Source organism: Nannospalax galili, unplaced genomic scaffold, assembly GCF_000622305.1.
Source record: "Nannospalax galili isolate Female #2095 unplaced genomic scaffold, S.galili_v1.0 scaffold180, whole genome shotgun sequence".
Lineage (NCBI taxonomy): Eukaryota > Metazoa > Chordata > Mammalia > Rodentia > Spalacidae > Nannospalax > Nannospalax galili.
The window spans coordinates 2166561-2191740 of NW_008348199.1; the positions used below are offsets into that span (position 1 = coordinate 2166561).

The following is a 25180-nucleotide window of genomic DNA, read 5'->3' on the forward strand; positions in this document are numbered from 1 at the left end:
CCTCTGCGGCAGCCGCGGCGCCATGACGTCACGCGGCGGGGGGAGCGGCGTGCGTGGGGCGCGGCCATGACGTCATGCCCGCCCGCGGAGCCCCCGCGCCGGCGCCGTGACGTCACGCCTGCGGAGCTGCGGCCGCCGGGGCGCGGGGTGGGCGCGGGCGGCGGCATGGCGGAGAGCGAGGCCGAGACCCCCAGCACCCCGGGGGAGTTCGAGAGCAAGTACTTCGAGTTCCACGGCGTGCGGCTGCCGCCCTTCTGCCGCGGGAAGATGGAGGACATCGCCGATTTCCCGGTGCGGCCCAGCGACGTGTGGATCGTCACCTACCCCAAGTCCGGTGAGCCGGGGACCGGGCGGGGCTGTGTGACCTTGGGCCGGTCGCCGAACCTCTCTGTTCCCGAGGCTGGTGCAGCCTGGCATGACCCGGGTGGGAGGGGGGCGCCGGCATGGCTCTGTGGGGGAGGGGACCAGCGCTGGCCCCTAAGCATCCTTGCTTAGGGATGCTCCAGTCACCCAGTAGGGCCCGGCATCCAGGTTCCCCCTGGCATGGACCAGCGTGCAGCGGCTGGCAGAGTGGAAAGGGAGAGCTGGTCAGCCCCATCGTGGTCCAGGCTGAGGCGCAGAGTGGGAACAAGGCTTGCCCAAGGTCACACAGCTGGCCTGGGGTCTGAAGCCGCCAGGCTGTCCAGGCCTGGTGTAGATGGTACCTCTAATGGGGCTGGAGGGAAGAGCCCAGCTTGCTTGTTTGTTTTTTTCTCCCCTGTGCTCAGAAGGGACCCTTGTGACCAGTGTCCTGGAGGCCCCGGGTAGTTGAGAAGGTGGGTGGTCATCCCCTGCTACACCCTCAGCAGGATGACTGTCACCTGGGGTGGAGTCCTAACGCTCAGGGAAGCTGCCCAGCGTCCCCCGCCCCCAGGAAGGTCGTGGCTCTCTGAAGCAGGCTTATGGGTGTGAAGACCCTGGGGCCAAGTCCAGTGCAGACAGTGACCCTCCACACGGTGCCCTGGAAGAGGCAAAGGCTCGGGGAGGAGGGACGGGTGCTGGCTGAGGCTGGGACTGACCTGCACACCACCCCTCTGCCCAGCCTAGTGGGCAGTGTTTAGAGGGATCACTGTGTTCTGGCGGTCAGCCTAGGTGCTCCACAGTGGGGTTTCTGGCTTCCCTTGGGTGTTGCCATTTTTTGGTGGTGCTGGGATGAACCCAGGGCCTTGAACATGCCAGACCAGTGCTCTCCCACTGAGTCCGTCCACAGATGGGGCAGTTCTTAGGGAGGACACACGTTTGTGTTATTTTTGCCACAAATGTATATGGGGTAAAGAGATTCAAACCTGCCTCCTGTTGGTTCAAGGCAGGAACTGTGGAAAACTTGGTTTTTAGAACTCACAGGACACTGGGGTGAGGCTGGGATTGAGGCTTCTGTTGCCTGTAGGACTGGAACAGATGAATGACTTACTGGAAGGGGCTGGTAGGGGAGCATTGGTCAGGACTCCTGCGGGTGTGGCTGGGCTGGAGGCCCAACTGTGGACTTAGGGGGCTGGTGGGTATTAGGGGGACCCTATGTTGGGGCCTGGTGAGTTTTGGGAGCTTCCTGGGCACTGTGTGCAAGGTGGATGGTAAACATCTATTTTTAATTTGTTTTTCGTTTTTATTTTGAGACAGGGTCTCTTTATATAGCCCAGGTTGGCCTTGAATTCTCAGTCCTTCTGCTTCAGCCTCTCCAGTGCTGGGATTTGTATGGGTTTCCTATCACATCAAGCCCTTGGGGTTCTTTGTTGTTGTTGAGACAGGATCTCCAGGTTCATGCTGTACAGACTGTCCTTGAACTTGTTGTGTACCACAGACTGGCCTTGAACTCCCGATCCTCCTGCCTCAGCCTCTCAAAAGCTGGGATTACAGGTGTGTACCACTACCCGTGGCTGGGTACTGGCTTTAAGGAAATTTTCCGGGTAACAGACCCTGACATCTTGTGTGTAATGTACATCTTTCAAATACAAACATACCAGCTCTTTCCTCAGTAATGAGACCTCTGCAGAGACTCAAAGATCCTGCTTGAGGTCTCCCCTCACCCCAACAATGTCCCCGAGAGGCACCTTCTTAAAACTGACAGTCCTGTGGCCTGGTCTATCCATAGTGTGTCCTTTAGTCACCTGCCCACTCCCTGTCCCCACCCACCTTGAAGGCCACCTTGCTAGAATACAGATAAGCCAGATGAATCCATAGCCAATACCAGAGCCTCCTAGGCAGCCAGCCATCTGTCAGAGTCTGTGCTGGTCGACACAGAAACTTCTCCCCATATGTGTGAGTAGGGCAAGATGGGGCTCCCGTGTCACAGTTGGGGACAGCAGCTCTGGGAGTCACCTGTGTGGGTGATGGCTGCTGAGATGGCCCAGGCTTTCCTCTTCTGGTTCTCACCCTCTTTCTCTTCTTCCTCCCTCATCCTACCATGACTGGCATCAGGGAGCGTTTCCTATTAGAGAGGTGGGCTCGCTGGCCTGTGTTCCACCCTGCCTACTGCTTTTGAATGAAATGAGAGTCCTGAAGAACTGGTCCCTAGACTTACCTGAAGATGGCTCTGCATTAGAGAAGCCCTGCAGCTTCTCCAGGGCGGTCACAGCAAGGCCACTGGGGCTGGGGCTGATGAGCCCCTGGGTGAACCTGTGCCTCCCTTTGCTCTGCTGGGAGCCCATGCATCCCTGCCCAGCTCTGGGGGCCTTGAGGGCCAGTCACCTGGATCACCCACAGGGTGTGGCTGAAGGTGGGACCTGGGTCCCTCAGGAACTATATCAACCACTTAAAATATATATTAAAATTTTTTTATCCTGTGTGTATGTGCTTTGCCTGCCTGTGTATACGTGCACCACATATGTGCAATGCCCACGGAAACCAGAAAAGGGCATTGAATCCCTTGGATCCGGAGTTACAGATGGTTGTCAGCCACCACATGGGCGTTGGGAACTGAACCCAGGTCCTCTGCAAGAGCAGCCGGCGCTCTGAGCCATCTCTCCAGCCCACATATTTTTTTTTCAGATTTTTAAAAAATTAGTCATTTTTTGTTACTGCAACGAAAATATCTGTCAACTCAATATCAGCAACTCAAGGCTGGAAGGTCCTTTTTGACTCACAGTTTCCAAGGGTCTCAGTCCCTAGTGGCTCTGGGAAGGCACGGCAAAGGAACTCAGTCCAGAGGCAGGAGCGTGTGGCTGAGGCTGTTCACATGACAGAGGACAAGAAGCAGGGAACAGGACAGGAAGTGAGCAGGGAAAACCTACCCCAAGGACTCACCCCTGGGATCTACTTCTGCCCCCTAGGTCCTACTTCTTAAGGGTTCCACAGCTTCCCAAAATGGCATCACCAGCTTATGGGGACAGTTCATATTCAAACTGGAACAGGATGGCTAAGCTTGCCTTCTGTGGTCACTGCAACTGCCCTGTGTGCCTTGCAGTTAACCCTTATTGGTCTGCTGGGGGCTCTTATATCTTTTTAGAGACTCATAGAGGGCAAGCTAGCTCAGAAGAGGGCAGGCTAGCTCAGAGTGGCACAGCTGCTGAGGAACAGGGCCTAGAGCTTACACTCAGAGCAAGGCAGGGTAACCACGCCACCCTGGCTGCCTTCCACCCCACTTAGTCCACAGCACAGCCTGGGCCCTGTGACCACTTCTTTCCTCAAGCCCTCACACAACTTCTCAGGCACTGAAAATTACCCCACAATAATCAAAATCAGCCAGCCAGCTCAGCTCCCGGCCTCTGGGGCTCCTTCACCCCCCAGGCGCTCAGATGTGCCTTTGCCTCCAGTCTTGGGGTTCTCCCCCTTTTCTGGGGGTGCTGCCGTGGCCTCGTGAGCCCTAGTCCTTCCCCGTCCTCTCCGTAGTTAAGGTGACTGTGGAGGCACAGGTCTGCTGTGTCCACTCCACCCTTAGTCCTCTGTGGCTCACTCTTACTGACTTTACTTGTGTATAAGCTGTGGAGCCGAGCCTCCTTCCCAGTCTCTCAACTCTGCAGACCTGCCTCCATCATCTCCTCCCTCCAGTGATCTGGGATGAAACATGGCCTACGTTGTTTCCCTCTGTGACATGCCTTTTTCTTAGCTGCAAAGGTTTCTTTGGCGAAACCTTTGATTTCGCCATGTCTGGGATTTAGCGTGTGTTTTGTGCTTGACTGGTGATCCTGCCTGCTGTTCACAATCTACTTAGACCTGCTGTCTGCCGCCTTCTGTCACTGTGGAGGCACACTTTCTCCTCTCCTTTCACATGTGTGTTAGGTTGTTGGATGTTGATTCAATGGCTCTTCAGTGTTCGGTTCTCATTTCTGGTTCTTTTTCTTGTGTTTCAGTTTGGGAGAAAGAGGGAAATTGACCTTTTGTCTCACTGTAGACCAACCTAGCCTGGAACTTACTTTGTAGCCCAGGAACTCACTCTGGGCCCAAGTTAGTCTGGAACTCACTCTGTAAGCCAGGCTGACCTGGAATTCACTCTGTAGCCCAGGCTGGCCTGGAGCTTATTCTCTAGTAGCCCAGGCTGGTTCCCATCTTTCAATGATCCTCCAACCTCAGTAAATTTAGTGCTGGTATTACAGGTGTTCACACCCACCTGGGCTACTTTTTAGAAAAACACTATTATTTATATATGTGTGTCTGTGTATGGATTATGTACACATACGTGAGGCTAGAAGAGGGTATTGGATCTCCTGGACCTAGAGTTACAGGTGGTTATGGGTTACCCCATGGAGGTGCCAGGAACTAAACTCAGGTCCTCTGGAAGAACAGTAAGTGCTCTTAAATGCCGAGCCATCTCTCTAGCCCCCCGAACCTGGTTCTGTCTACTACCTTGTCTGTGGAGAGTCAGTTTGTTTTTGCCTTTTGTGAGTAGCACCTTTGACTGCTGGATACAGTTTTCAGGCAGTAGACTGGGGCGTTTGTGACTTTTCCCTGGTAGGCCATGGGATGGAGTGTGCCTGACCACCTGGCTGGGTGTCCTGTTGCTCTGGCTACATAGGTGACCGTCCTGTAGTAGTTCCTGTGCAGAGTTCAGGGGCTTAGTTTTTAGAGGGTTTTTTTTTTTTTCCAGTGCTCCTCTTCCTCCCTCAGCTTTGGCTATTGGTCTGAGTCCAGGGGTGGATGCCCGCATTTAGTACTGTGACTCCCTAGCTCAGATGGGCAGGCCTGGGCCTCTGCCCTCGGGGGCACTCAAGTCTGAACGCTCCACATTCCCACGCCTGCTGAGGACTTTCTTAGGTACCAAAGTCTCCTTAATGGATTGCCTCGTGTGGAAGTTTCTTGTCCCTTCTCCAGTCTGGGGACCCTAGTCCAGGGTTGCTACCATGGACTTCTTCCCCCTTCTTCCCATCTCCAACCACAGTGGGTCTTCCCTGGTGCCCTGGGGTGAGGCCTCATGCCTTCCCTCAGTGCCTGACGTTGGCTCTCTAGGGGAGGAGGGCGTAGGTGTTACTGCAGACTCCAGGAGCCACTCTTCAGCCCCGTCCTTGAGTCCTGCTTCACCTGCACAGAGGAGACTGTGCTTGGAGCCAGCTGGCTCATGTCTCAAGCTCTTAGCATGTGGAAAGTGTGTGCAGACGTTACTGTGGCTGCAGGGAGTGGGAGTGAGTGTGGCCTTCTGGAGCCTGTGAGGAGGGAAGATGGCCTAAGGGAGGTGGGAGCCTCCTGGAAGCATGCTTTGTAGACTTACTGACATTTTCTGAAAGCTAAACAAGTTGTTTCAGGCCAGATGGCCTGCCAGGCGGCCAGTGTGTCCCCAGCACGGGGGTTCTTTACATGAGGCTCAGCTGCAGCGAGTCAGGGTGTCCTGACCTCAAGCCCACTACTGGCAGGATATTTACTCACGTGAAGCCTTGGGACAGGCCAGCGAGGAGTGAGGCCTTCTAAGCATCTTAGGCCGCCCACTCTACTTCCCTGAGAAATGGGCCTTTTTGGGGTGAGGAACCGAGCCTGGGAGAAGAGCTGGCCAGGCCACCTGGCTCCACCTGTGGTGTCTACCTGGTCTCTTTCCTTGGGAGGTCCTGGCTTCAGATGGCCAGCCCCGGGTCACTGTGGTCAGCGCTTTGGCACCAGCATAGAGGTGCTGATGTCATGCCCAGAGCACTGTGTGAGTGATGGTATTGGGGTCACCCCCCACATCCCAAAGAGGGGCCATTATCAGGGGTGAGCTGGCTGTGTTCAGCCTGCTCTGCTGCTTCCAGTGCCCTCCAGGGCTGAGAACCTGGCAGTAGGTCTGCAGTCCTGGAGAGTGGATCCCCCACTAATCAGGTGAGGGGTGACCTCAGTTGCAAGGGTGGGAGGAACCAGAACCAGAGAAGACAGGGGCTCTGTGGTCTCCCATCCTGTCTGTGGGGCCTTTGGAGAGGCAGGGGGACAGAGGTCAAGAGCCTGGCCTCTGGGAGAGCGGTGGGGAGCCACTGCCAGCTCCTCATCTCCAGTTCCCGGGGAGAGCTAGCTCAGGGCTGGAAGCCAGAAGCCCTCACACATCAGGGAACCATCCAGACCAGCATCAGGAGCCCCTCCCCCCAGTGGCTGAGGGGCATAGTCTGCTGGAGGAGGGTGGGCTGAGAGAACGTAGGCTCCATCTTGATTTGAGTCACAGCTCCAATTCTGACTAAGCTGGTCTTGGTGCCGGATCATACATCTACAGAGAGCCTGGGCTCTGCTTCAGTCTCTTTTTGGCTTTGGGGATGAGCAGGCCAACCTGGGAGCATTCTTCTCGGTAGTGATGGAAACGCAGAGAACAGCCAAGATGGCTAGAGGTCTGTGTTGGCCACAGTGGGTCATGTGGCTGTGCCAGAGCCACAGTGGGGGATCTTTATGTCATCATAGGGTAAAGGCCTATGTGAGGCTCCTGGTAACTGCTTGTCCTTAGATCTTCCGTCAAGTGCTGTCTCAGGAGTGCCCGACTGTTCTCCAGTGCAGGGCTCCACACTCTGCTCATAGGGGCTGCAGGTGGCACCTGTCACCTCCTGAGCGGGGTGAGGGGATGTGCTGGATAGCTTTAGGGTTAACTTGACACACCTGGGTGGAGGGAGCCTCAAGTGGGGAATTCCCTCCATTGGACTGGCCTGTGGCCATGTCTATGGGACATCTTCTTAATTACTGAGAGATGTGAGAGGGCCCAGCCTGCTGTGGGTGGTGCCACCTCTGGGCAGGTGGGCCTGTGTTGCATAAGAAAGCAGGTTGAGCAGGGGCCAGAGGAGCAAGTCAGTAAGCAGCGATCCTCCATGGCCTGTGCTTCTGTTCCTGCTCCAGGTTCCTGCCCTGAGTTCCTACCTGGGGTTCCCTGATGAACTGTGACCTGGGAGATGTAAGACAAATAAACCCTTTCCTCCCCAAGTTGGTATTGGACAGAGTGTTTTATCACAGCAATGGAGAAACAAACTAGGACAGGGGATGTGCTCCACCTGAGCAAATATTGGCTCAGATCAGCAGGCCTGGGAGAGTGCCACTTTGTGGAAACTGAGGCCAGAGGAGCCATGGCTTTCAGGTCCCTGGGGTCACTGGCAAGGCCAGGCTCAGTGTCCTAGTTTGATTTCTGTTGCCGTAGATAAATACTCTAACTAAAAGCAACTTGGGAAGGAAAGGGTTAATTAGGCTTACACTTCCGGCTCATAAGCCATCATAGAGGGAAGTCAGGGCAGGAACTCAGGAATCACGGAGGAATGCTGCTTGTTCTTGGATCACTCCTGGGCTCATGCTTTTTACTTAGCTTCCTTATACAGCTCTGGCTCACTTGTTTAGGTCCAGTGCTGCCCACTGTGGTCCTCCACTGGGGAGTGAACATCCCACTAACCAGGTAAGAGGTGACCTCAGTCGCAGGGACAGGAGGAACCAGAACCAGCGAAGGGGGATGTCTATGGTCTCCTATCCAGCCTGTGGGGTCTTGGGAGAGGCAAGGGGACAGAGTTTAGGATCCTGGCCTCGGGGAGGGAGGTGGGGAGCTGGGGTTGTTGCTGTCCAATTTGTACCCCTCTATTGGAGAGCTAGCTCAGGGCTGACCTTCATGCATGAGGGAGCTGTCCAGCCCAGCGTCCTCCCACACCAGTCATCAAGACAATCCCTCACAGACATGGCCACAGGCCAGTCTGATCTGGACAATTCTTCAGTTGAGACTCCCTCAGACGACTCTAGGCTGTGTCAGATTGGAACTTGAAGCCAACTAGGCACTGGGTAGTGGCTGTGGAAAAGTTTGGAATCTGAAGAGGAAGACATCAGTGGGCATTTTTCTGAGTCTATGAGTTGAGAGGATTCATTTTTGTTCCTTTGTTTTTTAAATATATATTTTATTTATTTGTATTTTATATGTATGAGTGTATTGCCTGTATGTATGTGAGTGTACCCATGTTGTGCAATGCTCCAGAGGTCAGAAGAGGTGGCAGATTCCCCTGGAACTGGAGTTAAGAATGGTTCGTAGCTGCCATGTGGGTGCTGGGAATCGAACCCAGGTCCTCTGAAAGAGCAGTCAGTGCTCTTAACTGCTGAGCCACCTCTCTAGCCTCTCACTTGTACTTTTGAGACAAGGTCTCACTGTGTGACCCTGGCTGGCCTGAAACTTGCTATGTAGACCAGACTGGCCTTAAACTCACAGTGGTCCATCACCTCTGCTTCTCAGGTGCTGGAATTCAAGGCCTGTACTGACATGGAAAGGCTGTGGGTGTGGGGGTGCAGGTCACAGGTGGAAGTTGGGTGCAGGTCTTGTTGGAAGTGGGGGTCAGATGAAAGCTGCACGCTAGAGTTGGGGTTCTCAGCCCCTCCTGTTCTTAACTCCGGGATGCCTGGGCCCCTCCTCAAGGCCACACCCGACTGACACTACTCATTATGGCTGTGTTGTGTGGGGTGGGCACCATGGGCCTTTCTTACTCTGGCTTCCCTATTGGTACCCAGCTGAGTGACCAGCCTTCTGCTTGAGCTTGCTGCCCTCCTCTGCATGGTGAGGCTGTTTTGAGAGGGAGAGCTGGGTGTGTAGAAACAGGTAGGGTAAGAATGGGCTCCACAGGTATGCCTATTCACTTCAGTGCCTGTCCTGCTCCCATCTAGGGTGCTGGAGGACTCCTCTTGCTGCCCCTCACGTGGATGGCAGGGAAGTGTGTGTGAGTCTTTGGGGCCAGTGGAACACAATTCAGAACTCCGTTTACTTTAGGAACCTGCCTAAATTAATCAGGCCTGTGTGGATATGAGGGATCTGGGAGCTCAGGTGCCACTGGCCAGGCGTTGGCTGAGGGTGGTGAGGCTAGTTTCTACTGCGGAGCTCCAGGAATTAGTGAGGTGGCTGCCCCAAGGGGGCTGTTGCAAATGGGTGTTTTTCTCTGGGGATGCTGACACACAAAAGCTGTGGATGTGGAGATGCAGGTCTCAGGTAGAAGCTGGGCACAGGTTGTCAGAAATTGGGGTTGGACTGAAAGCTGTACCCAAGAGGTAGAGTTCCCAGTATATACTGTCCTTGACTCCCAGGATGCTTGGGCCCCTGCTCAAGCCCTTCACCAGAGGTAGGAGGCACCCACCTTTGGGAATGTTGACACCAAAGAACTGACTTGTGTGACATTAGAGACCCATGGAGAATGGGGGTGATGGGTCCCCTCTGGGGAGTGTCTAGGCTGGGCTGCTTGTATATCTCCCCCATACACACACACACACACACACACACACACACACACACACATACACACACATGTGCACACACACCTGGGCTCCATCTTTCCACACAGGGCTGCTTCTACCCCCACATGGGAGGACCCAGCTTAGGTTCTGATGACTTCCAGTAGGATGTCAGGGATCCACAGACACTAAGTGCAGTAAAGGGAACACTGGGAACTGTCCCCAAGTGCCACCCCTCCCCAGTGGCCCTCCATGGCTACTGTCCTCAGAGGGTGAGGACACCTCCTTCTTAGAAAAAAGAGTAGAATCATGGAGGGGCTAGTGGAAGAGCTGTGGGCTCCAAGGAGACTTGGGAGGGAAATCCCAGAGGTGGGATGGTAAGTGCTCAGCTCCATTGTCTGGATAGTCAAGCCCAGGAAATGTCTGTGAAGTAGAAGAAACACGTTGCAAAATGACACCAAGTAGGAGTAGAAAAATCAAAGAATTGGAAGATTAATCCCAGAGTTCTAGAAGAGAGCAGAGTGGGGAGCAAAGATGATCAAGACCAGGGTTTCCAGATGTCAAGGCTGTGAGCTCTACCACATCAGCCTTAGAGTGAGTGAAAGATTCCAGCTGATGTGCTGGTGCAAGGCAGAGAGACTCCATCATCAGATGATGGGAACACCAGAGTCTCATGACTCTGGAAAGTGGCCTGAGCAGCCAGGAGGACAGGGCGCTTGCAGCATCTAAGCGACTCTGGCCTAGGGTTCTGTCTCCAGACAAGCTGCCAGTCACATGTGTGGTGGAGACACTTGAAGTCACATTAAAGAAGCAGCTGGAGGTGCAAGTGTGGAGGAGACATGGATGAAGGACGTTGTACATTTGAGATAGAAGGAGATCCCTGGGAGACACTGTGTAGTGTTTCATGGACAGGTCATCTGGTGGGGCTGGAGAGCTGAATGACAGAGGCATGTCCCCAAGAGATGCAGTGTCCACCTCCCACGTCTGCAATTTCCATTATCCACAGCCAAGCAGATCTGAAAGTGTTATTACAACACAACAAAGAAATGAGACTTTATTTTTATTTCATGCGTGTGTGCATTGCCTGCGTGTAGGTAAGTGCACCTGTGTTGCGCAGTGCCCGACGAGGACAGAAGAGGTTGTCGGATCCCCTGGAACTGGAGTTATGGACAGTTAGCTGCCATGTGGGTGCTGGGATTTGAACCTGGGTCTTCTGCAAAAACCACCAATGTTCTTAACCACTGAACCATCTCTCTCCAGCCCCAAAATGAGATTTCTTTAAATCCAGGCTGGTTTCAGACTTGCGGTGACTCTCCTGTTTCCCCTCCCAAGCTGGGTTTATGGGTGCGTGCCATCACATCTGGTGACATTAAGATATGATGGAATTGGGGCTGGAGAGATGGTCTCCATAGGCATTGTACATGTGTGAAATATATCTACATACACACATATATACATATACATATAGGCAAAATAGTCATACACATAAAATAAAAATAAAAAAATGATGAAATTAAAATATTCTGGGAGGGGTTGGGGGGAGAACGCAGTTGGTAAACTGAGGGCATGAGTTTGGTCCCCAGAACCCACATACAAAGCTGGGCGTGTTGGCATGGGCATGTAATCCCAGTGCTGGGTAGGAAGTGACAGGAGGATGTCTGGGGCTTGCTAGCTGACCAGCCTAGCCTAATTGACAAACCCCAGGTCCTGGGAGGAACCGTTTCAAAAACCAAGGTGGATAGCCCATGAGGAATGATACCTGAAGGTGACTTTTGGCCTACACACAGACACGTAGACACACACACACACACACACATAGAGAAGATATTTTGAGACAGAGAGAGACCACACTTACATAACTTCTTTTTTCTTTTTTCTTCTTTTTTTTCGGTCTTTTTGAGACAGGATCTCCGTGTAGCCCCAGCTGTTCTGGAACTCACTATGTAGACCAGGTTGGCCTTGAATTCAATACGCACTACTGGCCTCTGTGGGCATCACATAACATGGGTGCACTTAAATACTTGCAGGCAAAACATTCATACATATAAACTTTTTTCTTTTTAAAAATATTTTATTATTTTAATTTTATGTGTATGAGTGTTATGCCTGCATGTGTGTAAGTGCACCCGTGCCCTGCAATGTCTGTGGAGGTCAGGAGAATGCGGGCCACTGCAAATCTGAGATGTTCAGGTCTCTAGACACATTGGCAGCATTTAATGGCAGAATTAATGACTACATAGAAAACCAGGCATGCACAGGCAGGAAAGCCATGGCACCATAGAAGTCTACCACAGGAGTCCATGGAAGTACAGTGGTCCTGTGGTCTAAGTCCCTGCTGAGCCCCACATCATGCTGTGACTTTTTGGGATGAGGGAAACTGGGGTACAGGGAGGAGATTTGGAAAGGCCCTCATCTTCCTTGGTTGAAGATCAATAGATCATCTGAGGTTATGAATGTTAGCACATTTGCCTGGAGGACCTGGTAAGTAAGTTCGTACCTAGAGAGTAAGAACTAGCCAAGGATTTGCCTGTGGGAGTGGGGTCTAGGGGAGGAGACTGGGAACCTATTGTGTATCCTATAGGATGCTGGCTAGTTAAACTAGGTAGCAGTGTGGCTTTGGCAAATGATGTAAATGAGAGTCCACTTCCAGGATCCTGGTGGGGCTGGGGCTGGTTCCAATGGGCTCTGACCCAGCGAGGCATCCTGTCTCCAGAATTCTGGGGAGGCTTTGTTGGCCTCCTTGGATGGTGGTGACAAGTTGCACCCCAGATTCTTGGGCAGGTCTGCCTCCAAATTCCAGGAGCGTCTACAACTTCTCAACCCAGGTCTCAGGTTAGAGTCCTGCCAGCTGCTATGGGAGCATCCATGTTTTGTCACTCAGACTCTGGCTGTGTCAGCAAAGCACACTGTGGATGAGAGAGTCCCCCACTGGTATGCGGAGTCCATGGAGAGCCTGGCTGTGCTCCAGCCTGGCGGCTTTTCACCCTGCAGATTGTAGCTGTTGGAGTACTGCAGCAGGCTGACTCTGCAGGGGCTCTCTCCTCCCAGCACCAAGGATGTCCATAGTTCGTGTGCATCTCAGGGTCTCCCAGTATGGCTGTGGGCCCTGCAGCAGTATGGGACTTCCCCGTCCCACCCCACTCCACCCCGCTGCTCCTCCCTCCATGTTTGTATATATGTGTGCATATGTGTATATATGTGCGTGTGTGCATGTATGCATGTTTGTATGTGCATGTATGCATGTGTGTATGCATGCACGTGTATGTGTGTGTGTAAGGTGGAGCTCCTGACCCTCTCTGGTCCTTCCCCCTTTTCCAGCTCTGATGCTGGCCTGTGACTGCCACCTGCGCTTAGTGACCTGTGAGCTATCCCATTGTGTTAGTCTGTGACTAGATGCCTGTGTCAGACAAAGCTATGACATCCTCTGCATGGCTGTCCCAGCTGGTGGTTCCCACAGTGTGCATTCTGAGTCCGGTGCTCAGGATTGCTAGTTCACCGAGAGGCCTTGCTCTGAGCAGGTCACTTGCCCCCTCCTGGCATCTGCCAAGAAGGGAGAGGGACTCACCTCAGTTGGTTTTCTTTTCTTTCTTCATTGGTTCTGGCCTTTCCAGAGTGTCGCCTCCACCACCCTGTAGTCTCCTGCCTGCTCAGCAGGTGAGCCATATCCAGGTGTGCTGGCCCTTAGAGGATGGTGGGCCACTGAGAGTTCTTGGCTGAGCAGCCCCTGTCCCGGGTGGTGGGACTCCAGAGGAATATGTGCCAGTCCTGGGCTGTTAGTACAGTAGACCCAGCGTGAAGAACAGACAGGCCAGGGCAGCCCTTACTGGTAGGTGGCATTGGAGGAGAAACAGAGGAGGGAGGGAGGAAGGGTCCTTCCAGAGGACCAGCAAGGACAGTAGGGAAGAGAGACAGGCACAACAGGCAGGCCTGGCCGGCTTGGTAAAGCTTGGCTTCTTGTTTTTGTTTTTCTGAGATGAGGTCTTGCTGTATAGCTCAGGCTGGCCGCCAACTCACAATCCTCCTGCCTCAGTCTCCCAAGTGATGGGATTACAGGTATGTGTAACCACACCTGGCTTAAGGTCTCACTTTCACTCTAGGGAGTAGGGGGCCACCTGGAGGTCTTCCATTGGTGGTGTGAGGGCACTGTTTGGTATGAGCAGCTCTCAAAGGTGTGGATTACTGAGCAGTGGGGTTGTTGACAAAAGTCCATCTCTACTGAGTACCTGATGCTGGCCCAACAGGGTATGTGTTACCCACAGGGCCTAGCTTTGATTCGGGGGGGTGATGAGGCTACTTGGGGAGGGTGTTGGAATGCTAGAGAGAGGGGGTCAGTCACAAAGACTAACGCCCCCCTGAAGTGAAGGGGCAGTGCATTTAGCTGTGTCTGTCTTCTCCGAGGTCTCTGGGGCTGGAGAACTGCAGAGCCACCCTCTCTGTGGCAGGCCTGACAATTGTCTGGATGTCCACGGAGCCCAGCAGGGTCTAGCCTGGCTCTGCTCTTCCCATCTTTAGCACTGGCTGAGGGGTGCGGTGAGGGAGGGAGAGCAGTCAGGGTGCAGATGGCCTGTAGTGTAAGTGACCCAGGGACTTCCGGGGAGGCAAACTCCAGGGTGGAGCTACAGCAGCTGCACGTGAGGCTGAATCTGAGAGGAGGGAAGAGGCAGAGGGAAGGTGAAGCGGGGCCCTGAGTGCCTGTACCTTGTCATGCACGGGGAGGTTGCAGAAGGGCCTTAGGTTGGAGGCAGTGGGACCAGGTTCTGAGGGGAAGGATGGTCCCCAGATCCACCAGGGGACCTGTCCATGCTGTGTTGCTACTCTGTGAAGGTAGGGAGTCACTCACAGGTCTGGGGCCCTGTGGGCCACTGTGCCCATGAGCACCTGTTTCCTGGTGGTTGCTGTCTGCCTTGCATGGCTCAGGTGTGGGTTCAGGCATGCCCTTGGTCTTGGCTGTCTCCTGCTGTCTTGAGGAGCAGGCTGCTTCAGGCTGAAGCGGTTTCTGTCTCTCAGTGAACTCAGCTTACACATGCCTGCTTCTGGCCAGCAGACCAGTGAAAGATCGGAGACCATCGGTCCTCTTTACATCTCTGAGTGAGTGGCCGCCTCACACTCCCCTGGTCTCATCTCTGTCACCGTAGCTTGTTTTGCAAAGGAACAGCCAGAATCGCACAGCAGGTACCGATGGTCCTGGACCTCCACCATGCATTGTGAGTTTGTCCTTCCTCGGTGCTGTACCCACTGTGTGGTCATCAGCGTGCCTCTGTTGTTGATAGATGTTTTTGCCGATCTCATCAGGGTCAACAGGGCTTGACTGTTATGAATGACAAGGCCAGGAATGTTCTGTAACACACTTGTTGGTTTGTTTCTCTAGATGTTTACTACTAGGACCACGGGCTGTGTGTATGCTGTGCTTAGTAGACACTGGGCAGCTAAATTCACTTCCCCGAGCATAGTCACTCCTGTGTCTGGTGGAGAGTTCAGACTCTGGAGGCTTCAGGGTTGAGAGCCGTGAAGTCCTGCTTGCTTTTCCAGATGTCCTGCCCCGCTGAACAATAAGGAACAATTCAGGCTAAGTGCTGGTGGACGTGATTGAGACCTCACACCTAGCCTGGGGCTGTTTCAGGCTCTCTCCAGGTGCCACATCCCCCTTGTGTCTCCCCTCTTCCTTCTTAGGCAGGAGGATTTGCCTTGATGGTGGGGCTGCTGGCCCAGAACCTGCTCTGAGCACCCTCCCTTGCCTCTCGTCCTAGGCACAAGCCTTCTTCAGGAAGTGGTCTACCTGGTGAGCCAGGGGGCTGACCCTGATGAGATCGGCCTGATGAATATTGACGAACAGCTGCCAGTGTTGGAGTACCCCCAGCCGGGCCTGGACATCATCAAGGTACCCCGTGGGCACACAGGCCCAGTGTAAGCCCACCACAGTTATACCTGTGGAGTGACAGTGGCTTCAAGGAGGATCATGGGGACTCTGGGTGGGGACAACTGGGGGACCCTGGGTGGTTCCATCTTGCCAAGAAGGGGAGAGACTGACAGGCTTGAGCCCATGACTGTGACTGGGGTTCTATCAAGTGTGGGTGATTATCAAGATTTGGCAGTCTGCAGGTTGTGAGGTATTGGGGGAGGGGGTAGATATGTGTGTATGTGTACATGTGGGGGTGCTGAGGGACCATCAGTGAGGAAGCAGACCCCAGCCCCTCCCTCACTGGTCAAGGGAGCTGGGGTGCATGTGTTTCAAAACTTTGTCATCAAGAATGAAATTACGCCAGGTGTGGTGGCACATGCCTTTGATCCCAGTACTTGGAAAGCAGAGGCAGGTGGACCTCTTTTGAGTTCAAGGCCAGCCTGGTCTACAAATTGAGTTCCAAGTCAGCTGGGGCTACAGGGAGACCCTGTCTCAAAAAGACCAAAAGAAAAAAAGAATGAATGAAATTAAATGTCAGGTGTGGTAGCCCACGCCTTTAATCCCAGCACTCAAGAGGCAGAGTCAGGCAGATCTCTGTGAGATCAAGGCCAGCCTGGTCTACACAGCAAGCTCCAGTCCATTTGGGGATACAGGGAGACTGTGTCTTAAAAAAGAAATTTGTTTTCGGACTGGAGAGATGGCTCTGTGGTTAAGAACACTGCCTGCTCTTGCAGAGGACCCAGGTTTGGCTCCCAGCACCAACACTGAGACTAACAACTATCCATGACTCTAGTTCCAAGGGATCTGAGGCCCTCTTCTGGTCTCTTCAGGAACTGCACACATGCATGTGGTGCACTTTATACATGTAGGCAAAACACTCATACACATTAAAATTTTTTTTTTAAAAAAGAATGAAATTAGTCAGGTGTGGTAGCTCTCACCTGTCATGTTAGCACTGGAGAGGCTGAGGCAGGAGGATCACTGTGAGTTTTAGGCCAGCCTGGGCTACATGGTGAGACCTATCTCACCAAAAAGGAAGGCTGTTTCCAGGTTCATGCATTCTGGCCCTGCAAAGTTTCTGGACTTTTCTCTCCATTCCATCTCCTACCACCTCTGTAGATCAGGCTGAAGCCTAACTGGCCTCAGCAGCCTGGCCACCACCCACTTGCTTTTCTGGTGTGAGCAAACAGCTCTCAGAGCCACACCCACCCATGTGAGGGCAGCTGGCACAAATGGGAGCCTATCTCTGCACCTCGTCTCTCAAGTTCACTCTGCTGTCTGCAGTCTGTGCCCAGTCACATTGGCTTCTGCACACGAGACACTCAGAGTGTGTGGTGCTTTTGTGTTGAGCACCCACATACTGGACTTGTTCCTGGCACTGGATGCAGCAGTGAGCTGACAGTCCCCACCTCACAGTGCAGGAAGTCCGGCAGGGGATAGGTGACCCAGGATGGTCTAGAGGGAGGAGAGGAGCCAAGAGCTGAGGGGGCACCAAGACCCCATTGTCCCAGGGGAAGCTGACAGAAAGGACTCAGGAGAAGGCTGAGGGACTGGAAGCTGCTGTCCAGGATCCACTGAGCTGCTGTGTGGATTGGGGCTGAGGGAAGCCCAAAGCATCTGGGTGTCAGCTGCCCCCACAGTCTTGTAGATGCCACTCTGGGCCTGTGTTTTCTGCTTCTGCTGCCCCATAGGCCTTTCCTTGTTTCAGCCTCTCAGGCCAGACTCCTGTGGCCATAGGAATCAGCCCCTCAGGCTGGGGACAGGGACTGCTTCCACTGTCCCGCCTAGTATGGGCCGTGTCCAGATGACTCAGGTGGGAAGTTGGGTAGGGGATGTGGGAAGTTCTGCTTGGTCAAGACCTTCTGCTCTGAGGCATGTTAGAAAGACGAGAGAGCTGCTGGGCGTGGTGGCGCACACCTTTAATCCCAGCACTCGGGAGGCAGAGGCAGGCGGATGTCTGTGAGTTCAAGGCCAGCCTGGTCTATATAGTGAGTTCCAGAAAAAACCCTGCCAAAAAAAAAAAGAAAAAAAAAAAAGGAGAGAGAGAGAGAGAGAGAGAGAGAGAGAGAGAGAGAGAGAGAGAAAATGCCATAACTCTTCTCAGAGCTCTCCTCTGCCCACAGGAGCTGACATCTCCCCGCCTCATCAAGAGCCACCTCCCCTACCGCTTCCTGCCCTCTGACCTCCACAACGGAGACTCCAAGGTAACCTACCCATTTCCCACCCGGTCCTCAGCAAGGAGTCCCCGAGGCCTGTGTCACCACTGCAGTCCCCATCACTCCTGGCCTGGGGTCCTCCCTGAGGATTTCTTTCGGTGTGCAGTGTTCTCTGTGAGGCCTGCTTGGATCATATCTGCAGCTCTTTCTTTGTGCTTTACCCAGGGCTATCCCTCACAGTGGCACATGGTGGTGGGGGTGCTCACCAGCTCTGCTGTCCCTGTCTGTATCACCAGCCTTACTCTGTTCTGTGGACTGAAAGCAGTGGTGGAGCAAAGCAACTACAACACAACATAGTCAGCTTCTCGTCCTGCATACAGGGCTTGTGGGCCAGAGCACACATAGTGAGAACAGGTGCAGGGCCCACTCCATGCTGGGAACAGGCAAGGGGATGCCTGAGCCCCGACTCCATTCTGTCACCCACAGGTCATCTATATGGCTCGCAACCCCAAGGACCTGGTGGTGTCTTACTACCAGTTCCATCGCTCCCTGCGGACCATGAGCTACCGAGGCACCTTCCAGGAATTCTGCCGGAGGTTCATGAATGACAAGTGTAAGTACCTTGCTGGCGAGGTGTGCTCTGACCCCAAGGGCTGGGAATTGCAGGAGGGCCTAGTGTGTGCTGTGTGCTCTGACCCCAAGGGCTGGGAATTGCTGGAGGGCCTAGTGTGTGCTGTGTGCTCTGACCCCAAGGGCTGGGAATTGCAGGAGGACCTAATGTGTGCTGTGTGCTCTGACCCCAAGGGCTGGGAATTGCTGGAGGGCCTAGTGTGTGCTGTGTGCTCTGACCCCAAGGGCTGGGAATTGCTGGAGCGCCTAGTGTGCACTGCGCTGGCAGCTCACCTGCACCTCTGGAAGCCCACTGTGCTTGTGGGTCCTGTGTTCCCACCAAGTGGTTGGAGCAGCTGAGCTTGGGCTACTGTGGATCTTAAAGGTGGTGTGTGGCACTGCAGTGCCCAGGACTTTCGAATCCTGTTCCCAGCCACGCGGAGGGATCTCCAGTTAAGCATCCCTCCCTCCTGTGTGGTTCTTAACAAGCTGAGAATGAAAACTGTGAACACAGAGGCTGAGGCTAGAGGGAAGGCTACGGCTAGGTGTGAACCACTGTGGAACCTTGGGCTGGACTTCAGGGACTGACAGTGATACTGGGACACATTTAGGAGCAGGGTGTGCTGGGCAGGGCACTGTGTGTCCTCCCTAATTGTCCCTTCCTGCCCCAGGGGGAGCAGAGCCTAGTCACTGACCTCCCAGAAGGGGAACTGTAGAGGAAGCAGTCTCATCTCTTACAGACCTTGGTTATTTTCGTCCCGTCAGGCTCTCTAACACTTTGGAGCCCTGGCAGCAGTTCCTTCATATGGTTTTGTTCCCATCTTGCCCTGGGGCCTCTCATGCTACTGTGGGTCTTCTGGCTGGCAAGCAGGCAGTGTGGTGCATACTCAGACATGTGCGAAGAGGGTCGTATTGCAATTTCACCGAGTCCACACCGAGATTACCCCAGGCCCGGATATGAAAACACACTTGCTATTCTTCATGCACAGTATGGGTTATCTGGAGTCCTGTAGGGAGGCCGTGAAGCAAGATGATGAGGAGGTGTGTGGCAGAGTTCAGGAACGTAATGCCCGAGTGCAGCAATCCTGGGGGCCACCTCCATGAGTTTCCTGCCCAGGCTAACTGTAGACAGGGCTAGAAAACTGTTGGAAACTCACAGGGGCCTGGAGATCCACAGTTGTCTAGTCCCTTCTGAGCATTGCTGCAGCTCAAAATGATAAGCAGAGAGAGAGCAAGGTGTGCAGCCCAGTGATAGCACGCTTGCCCACGTGTCTGGCCCTGGATTCAATGTCCCGAGCACTAAGAAACAGCAGAGGATTGAACAGAGTGGCTAGCCGCTGCGAGGAAGATCCACATTAAGATGGTGGTGGCTCGAGACTCCAGGGCTGGGGTTGAGAGATGCCCAAACCAGGTAACTTGCTGTGTGGGACACTGCAGAGTCACTAACACAGTGTGGTGCTCTATGGACAGTCTCCCCGTAACACATGCAGCGTGGGGGACCCTCTGGCCAGGGTCACTGTGACAGATGCTGTGTCAGCAGTGCTCTGTGGGTAGTCTCTGACCTGCACAGGGTAGGGGTGTGCTCCACAGGCAGGGGGCTGCATTGAACTGTGACTTCCCACAGTCCTTGGGTGAGTGGTTTCACCATCTGAGCAGATTGAAGTGTATAGAGAAACGGGGTCATGGCAGGGCTCCCCCTTTCTGGAGAGCTTGGCTCCCACCAGCCCACACATGTCCCTTTCTTCTGGGACCTCAGGTATAGAGGTGATGGGGTACTTTTGATCTCCCTGGTAACTAACAGTCAGACATGGCTTGCTGGGCTCATGGTCCTGGCTGGCCTCTCCTGTTCAGTGTCCACGTGGCCCAGTAGGGTCCCGGTCATCTGGAAGTCCTGTGTGTTCCTCCGTCTCTTCCCAGGCAGCTTGCCTTCCTCCTGCCCCTCAGCTTCATCTGTGTATACTTAGCTACAGCTGAGCACATGAACCAGGAGACCTGGGTCTCTCTGTCCTGGCTCCAGTGACCCACTGTGACCTTCCCAAGACTCAGCCCTCTGTAAAGGGAGCAGGTTTGCTTAGAAGAGTGTGTGAGTCGGGTGTGCTGGGACCCCAGTACAGGTCCTCAGCTAAGGAGCTTACAGGTGACCTGGAGGATGGGTCCCACAGGGCCCCATTCCCTCCCCTGCTTCTCACCCAGCTTTCCTCATTCTTGATGCTCAGCGGGGTCTGGGTGCCTCTCTTGTACAGCATCTCATGGGGACCCACCTCCATTACCATGGCACCCTTGGAGGTGTGGCACAAGGACCCTCCACAGGGCTGTGCAGTGTAGCTGAAGAGATGGATGTCAGTACTTGCTACTAGGAATGTGGACCTACATTATGGAATGTCTTAAAGCGTCCCTCATCCACCCCACCCCTAACTCCACCTGGTGCTCTGTCATGGTTCCTCCAGGCATCATTTTCACTGACCCTGTAGGCTACACAGCTTGTTCTCAGAGCCCTCCTGCCTTGTCAGGTCTTTATGTCATCCATACGTGGTCTGGGTAGAGGTGAGGGGATGTTGGTGGGAGAGGGAGGCTGGAGCAGGAGGCTGAGGGGTCTCTAGTGCACTCTTCCTTGCAGAAGCCTCTGCAGTCCTCCTTAACAGCAGCTGGGCAGGAGGAGGGCAGCCTGTGGGGGCAGGGTGCCCCCGTCCTGCTCAGTCCCCTCCCCAGCTGTCCCGTTCCTGTCTCCACAGTGGGCTATGGCTCCTGGTTTGAGCACGTGCAGGAGTTCTGGGAGCATCGTATGGACTCGAACGTGCTTTTCCTCAAGTACGAAGACATGCACAGGGTGAGTGATGGGGAAGCCGCTGTCCACGGTGCTGGGGCTGGCGGGCGCCCTGGAGCTGTCCAAAGTGCCAGCGCTGTCAGTGGTGCTGCAGCCCTTTAGGGCACAGAGCTGCTATTCAGAGCCAGCTGGCGCCAGAGGGCCTGCACAACTCCTCCAGTCTCCGTGTCCAGGGATGTATGTGGACCATAGAGGAGTCTTGGGCCGGAGTCCCCAGTCCAGTATATGACTGGTTGCCAGGACAGGGTGTGAACTGGGTCATGTGATCCAGTGCTGTGGCTTTCCTGTCTTAACAGAAGTAGAGCCTTGGTTACACGTGGTTCCATCTGCTGCACCAACGCCATGACCCTGGTGACAGTATGCTGGTATAGATGAGTCCCTTTGCTTTTGGAAGCTGCTTTCTGGATGCTGGTGGTCCTGTGTGTTGGCCTGTAGTGTCCCCTCCCCTTGCCAGCCAGCTGCTCAGGGAATGGCATTGTTACAAGCTCATGTGGATGACAGTGGGAGCTTAGGGAGGACATTGCCATGGCTGGTGTGGATGTGAAGTTGCTGTGTGCAGGCTGTGTTGGGCAGGGCCAGGAGATGAGGGGGTAGTGGACCCTGAAGTGTCTGCCACATGTGCAGGTGCTGGGCAACACTTGACTTGTGAGCACATCATAGGCTGGGGCAGCCACATCTTCTAGGTTCTGCACTGCTGTGTAAGCGTGCACTGATGTCTTTTTCTTCTTTAAAACATTTTAAAAACTTAATTTTATGTGTATGAGTGTATTGCCTGCATGTGTGTGAGTGCCCTGTGTCATGCAGATGCCCACGGAGGTCAGAAGAGGGCATCCAATCCCTCAGAACTGGTTGTTAGCTGCTATGAGGGTGCTTGGAATTGAACCGGGGTCCTCTGTAAGAGCAGTCAGTGCTCTTAACCGCTGAGCCATCTCTCCAGCCTGATGTCTTTTTTCTTTGCCCAGAGCATACCTGGCTTGACCTCTCGCCCCCTCACTGTCCTATCCTTTCTTCACTGTGATTTCCTTCCTCTCCTCCTCACCCTGTCCAAACTGCTGCTGCCCTGGTTGTGTCACTTCCCGGCTTCTCTGTCATGTTTCCCAGTGACCTCTCACATTGCTACGGTCAGTGACGAGCTTTGGGTTCCTGTCACCCAGCCTTCTAGTGACATTTGTCATGCTCCCTCCCTTCCTTCCCCTGGTTCCAGGTTGGCACCCTGGTCCCCTGTGTCTCTTCTGTCTCCCTTTCTACCACAGATGACCTCTCATTGCAGGGCTCATGCCCTGGCTTGGTCTCTTATCTCTCTCCTTCTCACTCCCCTGGGGTCTCATCCATTTGCTGAGGTTGGAATACCATAGCCACTCTGCGCAGCAACTGGTTGTGGATCTGCCCAGACACTTGTCTGCATGGACATCTGAGGAACAACTCCTCATACTTAATGTGCCCTGATGCTATCTCATAAGGCCTCCATAGCCTCCATCTGAATTTATGGCAGCCCACTCCACCCTCCCCCAAACATTGCCCAGGCAGAATTCCCTGATCTTCCCAATGTGTCTTTCACACCGTGCATCTATTTCCCAAGTCCTGTTGGCTGTGCCTGTGATTACCACATTTATTGGACCATTTGTACCCTGCCCTGCCTGTCTGTCTTGCACCCCTGTGTCTCCCCAGCCCATTACTGTGTGTGGTCCTGCACAGACTCCCTCCCCAGCCTGTCTGACACATTCTCTTAGCAGAGCAGCTGTGCCCACTGTTGCTAAAACATGTCAGGTCTGTCCTCAGCTGGTGGGTTGTTGTCAGGCTCCTCCAGTGGTCCTTGGTGTTCAGATGCCTTAACCATCCTGCCTGCCTTTCTGTTGCTCCAGCTTCTGTCTGATGGTCTGTGCATGCTTAGCGCATCTAGAATGTTCTTCAGATGCCCACATGGGCCGCCCTCTCACCTCTTTCTTGTCTGCTCACAGCTACCTCGTCAGTGGCCTCCTGGACCTTCTTCCAAAACTTTGCCTTTCTGCTTAATTTTCTTCCAGAGTGTTTGTCTTGAATGTAGTTTGTGTTTTAAAAATTATTTTGTTATTTTTATTTTATGTGTATGAGTGTATTACCTGCATGTGTGTAAGTGCACCCATGTCATGTGATGCCCATGGAGGTCAGAGAGGGCGTCGGATCCCCTGGAACTGGAGTTACTACGGTTGTAGGAATTGAGCTCTGATTCTCTGCAAGAGCAGCCCGTGCTCTTAACCACTGAGCCATCTCTCCAGCCCTGTAGATTGTGTTTTGATTCATTCTTTCCTACTGGAAAGGCCTCTGTGGGATGGGGTTTTAGTCTGCCTGTCCATGTGCTTGCATCACCACCTGACAGGCTCTTAGCACTTGTTGAGTGAGTGACCTCCAGCATGGAAACACCTACCCTATGTTCTGAGGCACTGAGGATTGAAGCTGCTGGAGCCAGGGATGCTGCCGCCCTGCAGTGTAGTCCCTAGGGGTGCACAGGCCTGTGTACAGAGGAACCAGGTTCATGTGTCCTATGGGAGTGCCACATCCTGCAGACCACGGCCAAGTAGAGGTGCACTGCCCACTACATTGGGGGGATGGGAAGTGTGGTGGTTCATGGGAGGAGCTGGAACAGGAGGGAGAGGAAGCCAAGGTGACATTGGAGAGGATGGCAGCCCTGCGTGGACTTGGGCTTGACCTTGGAAATCTGATAGGGACATGGAGGGAGGCACTGGGTGAGGCGGGGAGCTCCTGCATATGTAGAGGGGAAGTGGATGACAGCTCCTAAGCACAGAGAAGGACCATGTGGCAGCTGAGAGGCAGGGGAGCTGTATGGCTTGCTGACCACCTGCCTTTCAGTGCCTGTTCTCACTGATCCCTCTGCAGCGTCTCTGGGCTGGGCTCATACGTTTGGGGTCCATGAGCCCTAGGCCACCTTGCAGAGAGTCCCCCACTGGGAGGGACCCAGCTGCCTGCTAGGAAGCTGCAGGGGGCGGCCATAGGCGCCTGATTGACAGCCTCATTAACTGCTACAGGCAGCTGAGAACCCCAGGGTAGCAAGGCCAGCCCTCTGTTTGGCCCTGCACCCACAGGAAGGTTCTGGGTGGATTGGAGGCCTAAGTGCAAGAGAATTACAGGAGAGCATCCCGGGATGGGCAGAGGGGTGGGCCCGGCTCATGTTGCACAAGCCCTGGTTTCATCTGCATACCTCAGGGCATTTAAGCACTGCGGCCTATGTCTGCAGGTGGCCCTTGCTTTCATGCATGTAGCCTCCTGGGCTTGACCTGCGTGTAGAAATGAGCTGTATGTGTGTCCTGCTGCAGGACTTAATGCAGTTCTGGTGCGGCTCCTCCATGGCCTGTGGTAGGGACCACGAAGCAGGCCACTGAGGCTCCACCTTGCCAGGGCCAGGCCACAGGACAGCGAGGCGCCTCTCGGACTGAGGTCGGTGCAGTAGAGGAAAGGATGCCTGGCTCTGCCTCAGCCCTCTGGGAGGCTGTGGTGCTGTGGAGCAGCCTGGACACTGGACTTGGACTGTTCAGGCCAAGGCTATGACCTCATGACCTCCCCAGGGCTCAGAATGGGAGGTGATACCGGCCTGCCCCCAGCACTGGGGGAGGTTAACCCGGGCCTCATGCTTATGCAAGCCATTTGCCAACTTGGAATACTGGTGTGAGCACCTCAGGCCTAGAATGTTCTAGGTTTTTCCCAGGGGAACTTTTATCCTGACCTCTCTCACCTCAGCTTGGTTGTGTCAGTTACCTTTGTGTTCCTGTGACAAAACACCTGACACAAGCAACTTAAGAAAGGTTCATTTTTAGCTTGTGGTTTCAGAGACTCAGGGCATTAGGTTTTGGCTTGTTGATTCTGACTCTGTGGTGAGATGGGGGCTGCTCACCTCAGGACAGAAAGCAGAGAGATGGGAGGGACTAGAGACTGAGTATCTTTCAAAGGCCCACCTCAGTGAGTACTTCCTCCACCTAGGTCCCACTTCCTGAAGTTTCTATTTTCTCTTAAAATAGTATCACCAGCTGGGACCAAACTTCAGTGCCTAGGTCTGATATCTCAGTCAAACCATCACGTGCTGGTGCTGCCTACCTCCTCCTCCTCCTCCTC

At 54.0% G+C, this 25180-nt stretch overlaps 1 protein-coding gene across 2 annotated transcripts in view; it reads left to right on the forward strand.

The window, feature by feature from the left end:
• Sult4a1 (sulfotransferase family 4A member 1) overlaps positions 1-25180 on the forward strand; it is a 33449-nt gene continuing 8269 nt past the window's right edge. For both annotated transcript variants that reach the window (XM_008844726.1, XM_029569178.1), the window contains exons 1-5: positions 1-334; positions 15336-15466; positions 17611-17691; positions 18130-18256; positions 20985-21079. In XM_008844726.1, coding sequence (XP_008842948.1) covers positions 67-334; positions 15336-15466; positions 17611-17691; positions 18130-18256; positions 20985-21079 — 702 coding nt within the window. In that variant the 5' untranslated portion in view covers positions 1-66. The remainder of the gene's footprint in view (positions 335-15335; positions 15467-17610; positions 17692-18129; positions 18257-20984; positions 21080-25180) is intronic.